The sequence below is a fragment of the Triturus cristatus genome, chromosome 5_1 (genome assembly GCF_964204655.1).
Source record: "Triturus cristatus chromosome 5_1, aTriCri1.1, whole genome shotgun sequence".
Lineage (NCBI taxonomy): Eukaryota > Metazoa > Chordata > Amphibia > Caudata > Salamandridae > Triturus > Triturus cristatus.
This window is the reverse complement of record NC_140587.1, coordinates 954,523,812-954,540,742: the sequence shown is the minus strand read 5'-3', so window position 1 is coordinate 954,540,742 and position 16,931 is coordinate 954,523,812. Positions and strand designations below refer to the sequence as shown.

Genomic DNA, 16,931 nt, shown 5'->3' with positions numbered 1-16,931 from the left:
AGTTTGAGCTATTGGCATTGTAAATGACCGTGCCTTTTATTTATGTGTTAATTATCAAAACAGATAAATAAAAAGCATTGTCATTTACAATACCAATAGCTTAAACTCGCAAGACCTATTGCATTACAAATGCTTGATTAATACTACTCCGTGGGAATTTAAAGGGTAATCTGGATTTTCTGGGCTTGCGTTTTGAACTCTTCACTTCACAGTATGTCGGTGTATGTTTTCTCTGTATGTTTTTCTCCGCAATCACGCGACATGTGAATTGTTATCTACTCCCTAAAATAAGCTGAATTGTGACTAGGGATAACTACGCGTTGATAATAGATCGGAGACTGAATCCTGGTCGTCTGTGTTGCATCAGTGAAGGGTTAATCGCGAGGTACGGGTTGTGGTCATGCTGTTTTACTACATTAGTGAGGATCTCGCCATGCATATGCTTCCCTTCCAGCCATGAAAACTGCGTTCAATGCTTCCGCAGTAGCAGAAATGCCAGCTCTGGAACTGGGTAACCAGGTTCGAGTCTCGGCACCGGCTCAACATCCTGTGATTCTTGGCATATTACGTAATCTTCCCGTAGCTACCAAAAAATGAATGTATCCTTGAGTAACGTAACAAGTGCTCATGTAAAGCACTCCAATACCTTCAGTTTGAGTTTGCGCTATATAAAACTGTAAAAAAAAAAAGTCCAGATGGACCCAAGGAGACCTGGAAGGGCTTTCTAACGTCAGATTTAGATTGTCTCCATGTCTATGTATCGCCGCTCGACCCTGTTCAAGCGCATGCCAAAAGTTCCTGAATCAGAAGAAATGGTTGCAATGTGCGTGGGACCTAAATCCCAACCAAAAGCATAGCAACAGCTATTCACTACACGAGCCGGGGCAGTCCCTTTGTAACAGGGTCCAGTGTGGGAGCTGTATATTGATGTAACTATCTCTGTTCGTAACAATTACCACTGTCTAATGGATGTCCAGATATGAATCATTCTGGGTAACAGGAATGCATTTTCTCTTGCCACTGAACGTATATTCTACGTCAGCTCATTTTATAAGGATCTCTTAGCTTCTTGAGTGCGAGACTCCAGCATGTACATAATGGGACGATGGATGGGACAAAGCCATCTTCAGACATAGACGGAGGAATCGCATCCCCCTGACTTTTCACTGCTTGTTTGTGGGAATGGGAGGTACACTTAAGGTATTTATCATAGTTTATACAGATGTGTAAGGAAGCCTGTCAGTCTCTCATCTGGAAGCCCTTCTGGACTATGACCCGGAGATGGTTCTTGACCTGTCTATGAGCAGAGCTTTTAGAATTAAATAGCTGGAGTGCCCCTTAGTGGTAAGGGCTGATGAAAGGTCTTCTGAAGAGGGTGTTTGAGTTGCAGCAAAAGTTTTGTATTCTGCGTGGCCACCACTGACCAGCTGTTGTGTGGCAGCACATCTGGGCTAGAGATCTGCCTTCTCCGTAGGATCCCTTGGACACATGTGGCAAGAAGTATACCAGTCTTTTTTAATGTAATATGAGAAGCTATGTAATGACCTCCAGAACGCCTGCTTACTGGCCTGTCTTGTCACAACAGCGTTTTACTGAATGTGTGTGCCACATATTGGCCCTAAGTGTGGAGCAGATTACTCTTTAAAGTCTGGTGGCCAACCATAAGGCCGTCTATGTCGAAACCCCTGAATTTTAGAAGTCCAAGTTTAACTGGCACACTCCTGAATACATTGCTGTGCCCAGCGATAGTGGCGGCGCCTTCGCTAAGGCGGGGAGCATTGCCCCACTGCGCAAAAAGGAAAAATAAAATGAGACTAACGTATTATTGTCATTTTTTTTCCTATTGCATGCAGTCATTGACCTGTGTGCAGTGTGGGGTGAGGCAGGGCTGGCCAGAGTAGGGGAGGAGTGGTTTGCACTTCCAAAATGCGCATGAACTGTTTAGCCAGCCCTCTGGGGCCGACCAAACAGTTCATGCGCACTTTGCATCTTCCCCACCAAGCTGCATTACACAGCCTGGTGAGGAACATGCAAAGTTTCCCTGTACCCATCTGAGCGCCGAACGATGGCTCCCAGACCTATCACAACGCTGCTACTTTGCAGCGTTATGAATGGCTCAGGAGAGCCTGCTGCCCGGATGCTTCCTGCTGGGACTTGGACCAGAAGATGAAGACGAGGGAGGAGAGGCGGCCGTCAATCCTTTTGAGGTACGTCCTTTCAATATTTTTTCCCTCCTCACCCCCCACCCCCGCCTGGTAGCAGCCGCTACTGTCCAGCGAGACTTCTACCATGAGTGGAAGACTAAAATTCTCATTTTTGTTAGCTGCCTTCCTTTGTTGCAGATGCTAAAGTTTTGAATTATTTATTTATTTTGCAGAAGTGGATTCACTTATATTGTGGTGTGGATCACAACTCTGAACTATTCCATGCTAAAAGAGTCCTGGCAACATTTGCATTTTTTTTCCCTCAGCGTAGTTAAGAAAACATGCCTCTTTCAGACAACCCTTGGGGAGAGGATGTGGCCTTAGGGCTAGAGCCGATCTCAAAGCTGGGGAACCAGGTTCGAGTCTCAGCAATGACACTCAATATCCTGTGACGCTGGGCAAATCGCCTAATCTCCCCGTGCCTAACAAAAATTAATGTGTCCTTGTGTAACGAAACTGTTTCTCATGTAAAGCGCTCTGATATCTTCGGGTCTAGTTCTAGGGGGAAAAAAACCTCTCTCTTCCTTTCATAATACTTAAAACACAGAAGCTGTGTTTTGTGAAAAAGCGCAATCCGCAAATTTGGGCCACTTTTTTTTTTTAGGGTGCCCTGGCTTATTTTTGATCCCAATCCAACCCAGGATCCTACCCATAGCTTCACATTTGAGACTCACCAAAGACATGCGTGATTCGTTTGAACAACTGTTGGTTAAATTAGAAAGCCTGAACGTTTTGCTCTATTTGGCCAGTTTCTCCTCATGGCCTATAGATGGCGCTAAACACCTGTTTAAACACTAACCACAGCCGGCATGTTTAAAGGCAAACGTTGGCAGCAATAAGTAGACGGTCATTTAGTTACTCGACTCGCAAAGCAAGTGAGACCATATCCGGAAAGAGACATTTTTTCTTTGAAGATGTTATTGTGAGGAGGCGTAAAATAAATAATGTAGACGTGGTGCCAATGAGAGATCCTCAAATATGCATATGTTTTGTAACACTTAACTTGAGAAAATGATGGTTCCGCATCAAAAAGTAACTGTCTTGTTGTGAATGTAGACCTATTCCTATGCAGTTTGAATGCGTGTGTTGCGAAGTACCAATAATTCACTGTTAGAACTCATTTATTCATCCCCGTAATAAAGCTCGTGCATTGCCCTGCAGTGTTAACAAGTTTGTCGATTGCTTTTTTAGGTCTCGCCTGACCCAGCGCATGCGCTGGTCTGGCGAGACTTATTGAAAGGGCACCAAAAAGTGCTACCAGGCCAGCCTAGAGCTACAGTGCATGTGCGCGGGCGCGCGCGCCGCGCTTTACCGCGATTACTTTCACTTTCGCGGGCGCACAGCCGCTTTGATGTTTGATCGTGATCGCGATCACTTTAACTTTCAGCGGCCGCTTGGCATAGCCAATAGGTCTCGCTTTTGGGACCTTATAAGTATTTAGTTATGCAACTGTTGCATGGCTAAACACTTATAAGGTCCCAAAGGCGAGACCTATTGGCTATGCCAATGCTTGTCTCCTAACTAGCCTGGCGGACTTGATTTAAAGAGGTTTCTAGCCGTCACTGCATGCTTTCCAACCTCGGGACACTGACGTGGTACGTCGTATACTTTTCCACAGCTTTAGGAGGGCAGTATAATCTTCTTTTTTTTTGGCTACCCCTAAAAGGCACCACGTGCATCTCTATGTTAGTCTCTTTATTGGCATGGTAGAAAGACTTTTTCTGCCTGGCAGTTCAAGGATGAGAAGAGGTCTTCACTTTGCTGTTAGGAAGAAATGGATGCATTTTTCTGATTCGCTAGGAGGCCGTTATACATAGGAGTCCCAGGGAGGGCGCAACAGGAGGTTATGCCTGCTTCTTTGGCCCTGGGGCACTTTGGTATTGCAAGAGGGGCAGCAAACACTTGCGCGCTCCTTCTGAAAAGTCGCGCCGGCCCTATTTGTGCATCTTAAGGGGATGTTCCCTAATTTGCTTGGAGGTGTGGGCCCATGCAAATGAAGGAAATCTTTGTGCCGGCACTGTATTACAGACACGGTCAAAAAAGACAGAGCCAGCCAGGAGTCACGATGACTGTGTACCACATTGAGATGCTGGTCAGTGTGCCCTCTCACCCCCAAACGGGGCACCCATGAAAGGGGAGAAATAAGTCCTATGGGTCCCTGAGACATCCCCATGCAGGTGGGTGGCATCACTTATTTTACCCTCCTGCAGGGGGATCACTAGTCCTCTTTCAAATGCAGGCCGTGTTGCTGCCTGCACGGTGAAAGACGGTGATGCGGCTTCAAACAGTTTTTCCATTTTTCTCTAATGCGCTGTTTCGAGTGCAGCCGTGAGTTTATGGCTTCATTGGGGACAGTGTATTAGTTGTGATACGATGCACTCTGTAGCCATAGCACCATGGATGTTATATTTTTTGCTGTCTTGTATAGTTTGCTTGTTATTTTTGAGGATATATATTATATATATATATATATATATATTATATATATATATATATATATGTGTGTGTGTGTGTGTGTATATATATATAACAACGTGCATAATCCGGGATCAGGAGCCAATGAGCGTTGAAGCCGGTAGAGCACCCGGCATTGCATTCAGTAGAAAAACAGAAAGAATAAATTCTCACTCAGGATTGCGTGGTCAAATTTTAATCCAACAAGATGCGTTTAGGCCAACGCGGTGGCCTTGCTCACATGCATATAACTGCTACATTTCTATGGTTTTGTGTGTGTAAAATCTGAACCTAACTTTAATGTCCTTGCAACCTATGTTTTTTTTAGGGAATTGCTAAGTTTTAAAAAAAATTCAATTTCTAACTATACCATCCCTGTAACCATTGGTTTTTCAGTGAATATATATATTTATGCATACATGGAGGGTCTTTGGGTCAGCTCTTTTTGACAGTTTTTTCTATACAGGTATCCTTCAAATTTTGTTTCAACCCTCACGGGCTTTGAGAAATCTACTCGGCTACTCGCTATGGCAAGCCAGATTTCATCAGGGCGAGTTTTTTTAGGGCCTACTGGCCCATCCTGGTGAGCTGATAAATAATAGGTGTTCTGTTCAACCACAAGTGAATGAGCGAAAAAAAGATGCCTTTAAATCTTGTTTTTATCTTGTCACATTTGCTTTGCATTCAGAGACAGAGGTCAAAAGTCAGTTTGTCTTGCATTTACTTTTCTTTCTCTGACTGCAAAATCAGAGGAATTTGTAAAGTGAACTGGCTGAATCATGCTGTACAAAGCAGGTGAAATGAAAGGCTGTAAGATGTAAAGCTTTTTTTTTAACATATTTAAATAGGTCATAAGTGAACTGCACAAACATTTCAAAATATATTTAGGTAGTTATCAAGGCACATATTTATAATTCTGTGTGATGAAAAAAAGATTTTTATAGGATAAAACCAAATCAGAACACTTTAGTTGGTAATGTGCAAATGATAAATATTTTTGCAGGAACCCAATTTCCAAACATGCTTTATGTGCCATATTGTTTAATCGGTAAAACTGCATGTTAGTGGGAAAGCTTGTGGCCATTTCAATGGGAAATGTGCTGTCTGTATATGACAGTGCAATCTCAAATCATGCTATAGCAATATCTTTATTAAAAGTGAGTTTTTAAACATGAACTGAGAAATATCCCTACGCTGCCCTGATGACAATGCTATTAGTGAATTAAAAGGCAAGTCAGAGTTCACGTGTAGCCTGTATGTGGGCCAGATTCGTATTATACCTGAAGAAAATGTTTAGTCTATTAGTTCAAAATAGGATTTTTTGTATAGCAGATGTGCTGAGCTCACATATTTGAAGGTGCTCTCATAGGTTATAATAATGAAAAAGGTGGCTGATAGGATAAAATATTTGCCTAGGATCACACAATTTAAGACTGGTTCACGGAACAAGTACGTTACAGTTAGGTTGAGTAGATTATTCAAGATACATAACTGCAGGTACAGAAACACTTTTATGACTTTTCAAAGCCTGCCTCAACAGCAAAGGGGTAATAGGTCAAACCACTTCAACCATTGGCTCTCTTGCTCTGTGCTTGGTGCTATTTCACCTGATCACATGTCTACATTCACCTCAGAAGAGGTGCAATTCCATGCCACGACCAGTAGGATACTTTGTCAATGAATTTTTTATTTCTATTTTATTTCAATTTTATGTTTTTTTCACCACCCATGTTCAATTATGTTTTTGGGTTACAATAATTAAAAGCAAATAGCACCTTTCATTTGTGCTAATAAGAATCATGTTTGTATGTGATGTGCATTAAAACTGCAAAGGGTTTCTATATTCTTCCTAAGCACTTGTGCCTGCTCGAAGATGCTCCTACTATTCTATCGCAATTATATGTGATGGTTAATTTTTTTTAATTTAACATTTTACGACCGGCGTTTGCATGGTCACCATGTTTAGCTGAGAGCATATTTTTCATGTTTCTTCTTTTTATTATATTTTTAACACGTTTGCTATGAAAATAATAATAAATCATACTTCATTGCTAAGGCTGGTTTATGTACTTTGCCAGTACTTTTTTGTTTGTATGATAGCTCTGTTGTATCGGATAAGGGATTTTTGCATCAGACTGACTGTCTGGGATTCATTTCTGGTGCATGAAACCATTTAATTGTTGCCACGAAGTTTTGTGCCTATATTAATGAATACCAGTGTTCTGTGGGAAAAGTGTAAATGTAAGCCTGACTTCAACTTATTTTAAATGCTCTGAGCAGTGAGTGATTCCACAACATGTCTAGCATACAACAAAGAAACATTCTTGATTTCTTACTGTTGGGGATTGTTGTAAATCGGGATTGGATGGAGAGAATGCCTTTTTTTACTTTTTGACTGAAAATCTCCTTAAATTAATTTCGTTTTGTGTAGAGACCACAAACATACATTTGTATTTTGTGTTGACTAAACTAACAACACCTGAGGCGTTCCATAAATATTGCATTTTATTCTTTTTTTCCTCATGATTTCATTACTCCGATCAGAAACTGATTTCTGTACCAGAAAGCATACTGTGTAGGGGCATAACTCGTGTAATGCAATGTAGCGGAATCACGTGGAGTTTCCAAAAAATTCAACAACATTATGTGGAATTTGGCAAGAAGAGTAATTATGGATATAGTGCTATTTTCTTAGGACAAAAACGCCACCTCGTGTCCAAAATTGAGGATGCATTTGCACTAAGAAATAGCTCTAAATGTAACAGAAAATGAATAGCAATCACTAGCACCCGCTTACATTCGCTAAATATGCCCTTGGGGTAGAATTTTCCCCCAACATCCTGCCAACATTTAGCACTGGTATCCTAGTACAAAATGTGCCCTTGTGTTAGAGATGGACACAAGGATGTTTTTTGCGCTAAGAAAATAGCACTAAATGCAACAGAACATAAACAGGAGCGTGAGCAGTTGCTTAATTATTTACCCTAAATTACTCTTAATTACGCGAGAGAGAACAATCCAGTTATTATCGGTAATTCTGCGTCAAAGAGTAATGCAGAATTACCAACATTATTCCAGTTACTCTGGCGTAATTGAAATCCCACCCAGGCCTAGTCTTTATTTACCTAGTTATGCTAGTTAGTTGACCTGTGAAAATATGAATCACTGACTAGATCTTTCTGTGGATAAGCTTTTTCGAACACGCATGACTTCTTGGCAGATGATCCCTCTATAGAGCACAAATTATTGAAATGTTTATGATTTGGGTGGTTTCTTGTGGTACATTAGTGGCACTTGTGATAATTTCTTATTAGGTTGTGGACGACCATCCATTAACAATTTTATCGTTCATCCTAACTTTATTGACAAACCATCTCTGACTGTGATTTTTTTTTCTTCTAGCTTTCTGGAGAAAATTGACCTTGTCAGACAAAACGACTACACACCCACAGATCAGGTAAGAAACAATATAGCTGAACTGTGGTAAAAAGGGAAAAGCAAGGCAAAAGGAGGAACCTGTCTAAAGCAAAAGAAAAACCAGGTATAGAACAGAACATCCATAGCATGTGAAGTAACGGTCTTAGGAACAAAGCACTTTCAAAATTACATTTCATTCTCAACCGGGCGTGTGTGTCGTTGCAGGATGTGTCCACATGTTTATGTATGTGTACATTTAAAAGTCTTTTGTCTGTTTTCTTGTGTGTGTGCGCCATAGGAGCGGGGAATTGTTTGTAATGAAAAATGCTTGTCTGCATCCTCACAAAGGCTATTTTATTTCATTCCTGATGCACTTTAAAAATAGTAGAGGTCAATGTTACCATGCCAAATACACCTAAGAAATATGCTAAGCTCCGATTATATTTGGTGATTGCGTTATCAGAGTTCTATTCTTCCCTGTCCAAGCCATTGCACAGTAAGGCATGTCCACACTTAAGGTAGGCTACCCAATAAGTATGCTTTTTTGTTCCTACCCTAAAGTGCCTCTGATCCTAAATCTGGAATGATTTCCTCCAGCCAAATCTGTCAGTTCTCCACAGGAGGGATTACAGCTGTGTGAGCAAGAGGGAGAATTGCAATAACTGTGATGAGAAACTGTAGAAATTGGCAATATTCATTTCCGTATGTAATAAAATTTTTACCTTCTTGACCACTTTAGTCTGTCCCACTACGTAAATTGTTAGGAATGGTTTCCCTCTGCTGTTGGCAGCAAATTGCACCTGCACTGTGACATTGCTTTGTAAGATACCCGCCTGCAATACTTTCACCGGGTGGAACTTGTTAGAAACATTCATAATCCTTTCTTTATCAAGGGTGTTGTATGATAGCTCTGTGCAGTAGTTTAAATTAACATACAGGATTACAATTTGATTTCACATTAACGCTCAAAGAAGTGAGCACTCGCTGCTGTTTGAACAGACACTTTTGTAGGAGACGCTTACATTTGTGACTCAGATTGTTTTTTGCTGTTTTTCAAGGAAACCATTTTCACTATATGTAGAATTGCTCCCACTTAAATTGATACCATGGGAAAATTGCCTTACAATAGAATCTAACCAGAGGAGTTAAATTGGCTTCTGAAGCACTGATCTACATTCATAAGCCACCAGCTCTGATCAGTACCTCCGAGCACGTTAAGTGACCAATAAAAATATGACCTCGGACTTTATAAATCTGAATGATTTTAATGTGCTGATAAATGCCTATGTGGCAAACAACACCTGTGACTGAACCATTGTTTCTTTTTAAGTCGAGCCTAGGCAGCGCATGCGCTGTCTCTTCAAGACATGCTGTATTCACTCTGTGGGCCTTTTTATTCATCGCTTCTATTGTAGTTCAAAAATGCTGGCTTGCTAGTGGTTAATCAGTCCTCTTTGTCCCTCCTTTTTGTGTTTGGTTTCCTGCCACACAGCACCGCCCAATTACTGTTAACATTACGCTTCTGCGTTTGTGTTCGTTTGGGGAACTATTTTGTTCTTTGATTCCTGTTTGTGTAATTTTTTGCCCGTCTTTCATGGGTCAGCTTTGACGCCCATCACTTAATCTCCCCCATCCAGTTCAAATACCGAGGTTAAATGTCGTACACTCGAGACGCTGTTTTTCGAAATCGCCTCTTTAATTTTCTCTGACTTCAAAGGGTGAGGATTTCCCCCAAACCCCTCCCACTTTGCTGCTTGTTGCTTTAGTGTGCCTTCAGCAGCCCAACCTTGTAGCACAGTGAAGGGGAAGGCTAGGGCAACTCCTGTCACATTTTCTCTAACGTTTGTTTTTATAATGTGAACTTACCCGTCCTGAAACTGTTTCACTGTTTTACCTGAACACTAGTTACATTGTACAATGTCAAACTAATTTTTGGGGGCATTTTTTATATAGTGCGAACTCGATTGACCTAAAGGTATAGAAGCGCTTTACAAAAGTGCCAGTCACATTGCACATGCTCAGGTTATTTTTTTTGTTTTTAGGTACGCGGAGATTAAGTGATGCCGACACCACCCCTATTTATTCATTATTTCCCCAGATGAAAGCGTCATTCGTCCCGCCCACCTCCTCCCATTTCACTCCATTCCTGCCCGCTGCCTCTTCCTGTCGCCCTCCTCCTCCTCTCGGAGCTTTATTTTTGAAGCACATTCACGACAGCTCCCCAGGGACTGATTTTGTATTATATAATGTGAACTCGAATGACCCAAAGGTATTGGAGTGCTTTACATGAGCGCCAATTCCATTACGCAATGTCATATTCGTTTTTTGGGGCATTGGTATAGAGCCCGAACTCGACTGAGTCAAAGGTGTTTAAGTGCTTTACTAAAGCGTCAGTTAGATTACACAAGGTCAGGTAAATTGTTTGTTTTTTAGTTTTCGGAGATTAAGTGATGCTGACGCTGTCCCTGTTTATTCATTATTTCCCCTCTACCTGACAATTGAAAGCATTTTGTTGTTGTTACTATATCCAGTGCTCCTATACCCAGGGGGCAGGGACAGAGGGCTGGCCGGGGGCTTGCTGGTAAATGGATTTTGAGAGCAGTGTTTTAAATAGAAAACTTAGGAGAAGGCTGCCTGGTGAATAGAGGCCTGAGGGAGGAGGGATGTGACATTTTCGCCATTTTTTCACAGGCTGGTCAATACCCTAGTGATGCAGTCCCACACACAATGTTATAGGGCTATTGGCTTGCATCGAGGCACTAGTCTGTTTGTTTATAAGCCTTAAAGTGTTTCCATAAATGTTTCCTGAAACAAGTGTGCATTCCTGAATCACACTGCATGACCCAGTGTGTGGTAATTGTATAGCTCTTCAATCCCTGGCGGCACAGTACCCAGTATATTGTGCTGCATGGCTAAACACTTATAAGGTCCCAAAGGAGAGAGACACGCACCATATATTAAACATTCTTCACCAAGTTCGAGGATTACATCGATTTGAGGATTCTCGTCATTCACATAAACCTGGTATAGCCGTGCAACATCCTGCTGTCATCCCTGTAAGCTGTTTCGGGGTCTTTTGCTGTCACCTCCGGAGGCCATCCCCTTGCTATTCCTCCTCCATACGGCACTGCAAAGCTGTGTTATTATTTTTATGGTCACTCAGAGAACCTTAGAAACTACTTGAGCACCTGATAGAGTGGAAAGAATTAAGTGGTCCATCAAGGTCTTTAGAAGATTGGAATGTTGGAAGCTGTAATGACTGGAGGGGCAGTGGGCCAGTAATCACTGCCTTCTACTTCAGCATTCCAGTGCTTCTTTTACTGATTCTCTGCATTTCATTTGGAACATTCCGTCCTCTGTAATTGGAATGTTCTAATAGCATTATTGCCCCTCTGTCTTCAGCTATGCTGGTTGATAATTGCCCATTCTCTCATTATATCTCTGAGCCGTAACACGGGGCATGCATTTAGTAGCTGGCAAAGCCCTTGGCACTGAGCTATAACCATAAATACAACAGTATCCCTAACCTTTAAGTATGTTTAGGTTGTGATTAGGATGCGTTTTTCTTGCTTTAACTAACAACAACAACACTTTATTCGGTTACTGCAATAACCATAAAAGCACATAAGAAACATTTTAAGATTATTAAAATCATTCGTAATATTTACATAAAAGGGACTGAACACATAATCGTAAATGTCATTTCTCAATTGTTCACATCGTGATCGATTTCCTACATTTAAAAATATTTTTTAAAAAGACAGTTACAGACGCTATTACAAATTCGGTTTCTAAATGTTGTAGAACCACAAACGCTGGCCGACATTGTTTCATACCATATGCCTTTAAAACCGGGAACAATCCATATGCTTCTCGGTTCAGAATAAAATTTACAAAAAAAAATACCACACGAATAGTCAACTGTGCCGATATGCTTCAACTAACAAGCACGTCACATCTCTCATAAGACTCCTATATAAAGGTGGTAACCTTAATTAATGAGCGTTATATTGCTTAAGAGTGAGGTTGTCACATTCAAACCAGAGTGAGCCATCTTTGGGACATGCTTTTCCTACAAATCGTTTAAGTTCCAAATCAATCGCTGTATTTAATATTCCGAAGTACATTGCAGGACCACTGAGATCCTCTCAAGTATGTGTGTAAATGTTTATGGGTAGCATTGATTCAGAAAGGGAACAGTGTGACTGTGCTAGCTTTGGCTTTTGCAGAAAATGATCAGTGATATGTGTTTTCTTTTTTTCTTGCAGGACCTTTTAAGATGCAGAGTTTTGACATCAGGGATTTTTGAAACAAGATTTCAAGTAGACAAAGTAAATTTTCAGTAAGTATACTTATGGCATTTGGAACATGCGTATCCTCCTCACTGACACGCAAGGCAAAGGACGAACAAGTAAATGCCAAAGACAGAATCCATATTGTGGGACTAGATTACACCATAGTGCCACTTAAATGCTGTTGTCGCTGCCGCCACATTCATCCTACTAGTTGTCCAGCCACACACTCGTATTGGTACAAGGCAGAGAAGCTGCGAGCTCAAGAATAGTGTTACCCGGCAGCCACTCTCTGATAAAAGCCTTTTCTGCCATTTGATACGTGAAAGGTATCCTCTAAATATTCCGATATTTGCCTGTGAAAAATTAAGTAATATAATATAGGTTCAGAGAACTGATGCTCAACATAGTCATTACGTGTAAAAAAAAATAAAACAGGTCATGTTGTTTGGCAGCACTCATCTCTAGCGGGCTCCCAACAAGCTGTCTCGCGGGCTGCTACCATAATAGAAGTACAGGGGTAAGATCCTGCCGCTAGCATCACTGAGCTTACCAAGTCGATGCCTGATGTTTCGGAGTTCCAAAATTCATCGCTCCGGTGGTCAAAGGGAGTAGTAGGACTTGTGCCAAGTAAAATAGTAGCTACAGGTGTATTGACTTTAATAGCCAAAACCATTTTCAGCATAAACAAGGCTGGATTTTCTTTGTGGTAAGTTATGTTAGAACAGCTAATTGAAGGTTGACTGAACCAGTTCATTCACTTTAGTGACCTTAACGAGTACTTTAACTATTATGTAGCAAATGAACACCTGCTTTAAATAAGTGCTTTATGCGTTAGATGGTGCTGGGAAAACCAATGTTTTTATTGAAGTCCTAATGGTCATCGGTGGTTTAAAACAGCCCCAGCAAGGCTTAATACCATACTTTACAAAGCTGAAAGCTTACAATTTAGAGAAGTTAACATTCAGGTAGAAAGGCCAAATGGAAATGGTTCCTGTAGTAGAATACCCACATCCATTTGGCTTCTTTAACCATACAGGAATTCAAAATGTCCGAAGTGGTTCTATTAATTGCATGCCAGCTCCAGTTATGGAAAATAAATTGGCTGCAATGAAAACTAAATGGAATGTAGCTGTGGGTGAGATGACTTGATGGTACATTCAGTCTTACATTATCCATCTTTTCTATGGCAGTTGCCTGGTTTAAAGTCTGACTGTTGTAATTATTAATCGAAGGGATGTCCCCAGTGTATGTGCATTTGGCAACTGGTACAGCAAAGGTTGCAAAACCTTCCTTGTAAGGCTTACATTAACAAGAGTCCTGGAATATGAATTCTCTTCTGCAGATATACCAAACTAGGGTGTGCAAACAGATTGGGTGTTTTGCGTACTTCTGACTCCATCGACAGGTGTACACTATCACCAAGCCTGCCTTGTCCTGTTTGTATGATAAAAGGTCTGTTAGAAGTTGAAGTTTGTAATCTTCTATTTTTTACTGGGAACATGGCTTATGGACGGGGTCTTTGCAAGGTCTTAAATTGTTGATAAGGAAAGGTCTAATCTGAATTGGGTGTGTACTACAAGCTGTAATATAAGATTACAGTCTTTCACAGCAAATGGTATTTCAGCTCTTTGGAAATTTATTTGGAAGTATAAATATGAATGTGGTAAATCTTTGATTGTCCATGTGAGGGGGGGATACTCGGTACCATTCTTCTGGGTTGTTTTGGTTTCATGTTGTCAGAAGCACAATCACCAAGTACAGTCTTCATACTGTCACAAGTCCTGAGAATGTTCCCATTCAATTGGGCTGGCCCTGGTTCTGAAGGAATGATAAAACCCACCCCAGGGCCATCCTTGACAACTCCACCGTTCCTTAAGCCCATTCCACATGAGTGTATGCGCCGCATTTTCATTGGCAGCGCATTGAACTGGTCTTCACCAAAGGTGAAGGAAAAATTCCCCCTTATGTTTGCCAGCACCGGCTTTGTGTCCTGAGATTTTTTGAAACCTGATTAGTTAGTTGTCAGGGTGAAATTCTGCTCAAATGTTTTTGCATTTGTTTGTTGACTTCTTTTTCTAAAATTTTGCAAGAGTAAATGAGATTTGAAAGTGGAAATCTAACAAACCCAAGCCAAAGCTATCGGCTAACTGTTCAAAATTGAAGACCTTCTGGGGTCAAAAGTGTCTGTCAGGTCCTGTCATGTGTAACCCCGGGCAGGTAAATATGCTCCGCCAGCGAAGTTTACGTCGTTTTGCCTACTCCGCGTTCCGTTGCGAACACGTTCAGGCAAAGCCACGACTCTGTGGCGGAGCGTAGTTAACCAGCCCCTCCACCCTCCCAAAAGAATTAAAATTTATTAAAAGGCACTTACATGCCCCGTGGCTACCTCCTCCTGGATATCGCCACTCTCCTGCCTCCTCTTCGCCGTCCTGCTTCACTGATAACCCCTACGTTGTACGTCTTGCGAGATGACGGTTACAGTCAAAAGCTGAGCAGATGGAGAATGGCTGCAGATAATTGATGAAGTCCTATAGTGGGATACGTCATGCACACTCAATAAAGCCTGTTTAGTTCCTGGTGTGTATAAAAGAGAATAGTGCAAACTGGACACATGAAATACAATATTGACAAAGAGGGCACTGCATCTCACAAGCACGTTGAATATGTATACATAGCTGATACGTATGTGCCTATACTGTGACACTGTTGTGATCAGGTGTGATCTTCTGGCCATCAACACTTGGTATTCTGGTGCTTGTAGTTGCAAGTTTATCATAAAGTATGCCCTGAAAAAAACAAGATTGGAAAGAGGTGGTGGCTAAAAAGTCAAGGCTGACTGAAGTTAAGCCATGTCCCATGGTACGCCTGGTACCTATGCACACAATTTGCATTTTTGTGCAAAAGTAATGGCTGGATTTCCAAATCGATTGTCTTTTCCAGATTGTCAAATCCAGTTGAAATTGTGTTGAAACAAGCAGTTGTCACGCAAAAATGCAAAGAGTATACTGTGTTCTTTTACATGGCAGTCCTTTAATAGAAAACCGCTACAGAGATTGCACTTGTTTACTTTGGCACCAGACTCTTGGTCAATTGCTAGAAGGTCAAAACTCTGTTAGCCCACCCCTCGGAATACCACACATCCCTAGTTGTATAATCCTGATCTAGAGAAATACCAGAGGTCAATCTCTCCTGCTTGAAATCAGGGCACCTATTTTTTTTTATCTAGCTGAAAAGAAGAAACTTGAAGATGATTGATTGAGCTTAGTCGTAGACTTCCCTTTGAAAATCATACGCTTGGAGTTGACTCAGAGATTTTTGACATGGCAGAGATAGACATTAAAGTATTTCTCTGTGTTGAGGGCACCCATTTTAGGAAACAGTGATTGTAGATAAATACTCTATTAATCTGTTGGATTGCTGATGTTCATTGTGAAATGTTGAGGCTAAAGAAATTGTAATATTTGACCCTGGATATCACCACTGAGATATTGAGCACTTTCAAGTAAAAAGTGAAAGTGGTGTGGGTTTTGTTTTAAGATGGACACTCATTTGGTAGTGCTAGAAATGAAGTTAATAGACCAAGGGGTTGTAAATAAATGTTAGTCTAAGATTGCAGACCAGTAACAGCAAAATGTGTGAAGTATTGTATTGTATTGTAATTGCATTTATATAGCACTTACTACCCCTGACGAGGCTTCAAAGTGCTTTTTTGGGGAGTGGCGAGCTACTCTGGAACCCTTAAAGGAATAGTGGTGAATTAGTATAGTGGAGGGATAGAACAGGGTAAAGGTTTGCATTTATATAGTGCTTGCTACCCCTGATGAGGTGGTGACGTGATTTTTGGCGGGTAGCACACTACTCGGGAACCCAAACTGGGTTAGGGGGAAATTAGTATAGGGAAGTATGAAATTAATTTAAGTGGTTGATATGTTAGTCCGTTATTTGTATTGAAAAGGAATAGTGGTGGCATAGAAGAGGGAGGTTATCGCAGATGGAGGGGAAAGAGTCAGAGGGAAGGGTTTAGAAAGGCTTGTTTGGGAGATCTGAATAGTAAAAGGGAATTAATTAATTAATTAATAAAACAAGGCCAAAATGACAAAAATCAAATCCGTAGAACTAGACATGCAATTTTGAAAAATCCATGTGCCCAGAGCTTGGGGCCACAAGGAGGTGAAAGGTATTGGCGAGGCTGAGCCTAGAAGCAAGAGCTCTGTTTTGTCTCCGTTTAGTTTAAGGGAGGAGCTGGTCATCCACTCCTTAACATCTTCTAGGCAGCTCAGCAGGCCTCCATGGGGTTGGCTGATGTTCTCTTGAGCCAATGATACCACTAACTGAGTGTCGTCGGCGTACGACACAATTTTGATGCCGTACGGTTCGACGATCCCAGCCAGTGGTTTCATGTAGACATTGAATAGCACAGGGCTCAAAGAGGAGCCCTGTGGTACTCCACAGCTGAGAGGCTTGCTGGTTGATATTATGTCGCCGTCGAAGATCTGAAAAGATCTATCGGACAGGAAGGAGTCGAACCACCTTAGAGCGTCGCCTGAGACTCCGATGTCCC

The 16,931-nt window shown here is 41.4% G+C and overlaps 1 protein-coding gene across 2 annotated transcripts in view; it reads left to right on the top strand.

Moving 5' to 3' along the window:
- Positions 1-16,931, top strand: part of GNAL (G protein subunit alpha L) — a 796,854-nt gene that overhangs the window by 696,182 nt on the left and 83,741 nt on the right. For both annotated transcript variants that reach the window (XM_085606070.1, XM_085606069.1), the window contains exons 6-7: positions 8,061-8,115; positions 12,344-12,417. In XM_085606070.1, the coding sequence (XP_085462196.1) occupies positions 8,061-8,115; positions 12,344-12,417 (129 nt within the window). The remainder of the gene's footprint in view (positions 1-8,060; positions 8,116-12,343; positions 12,418-16,931) is intronic.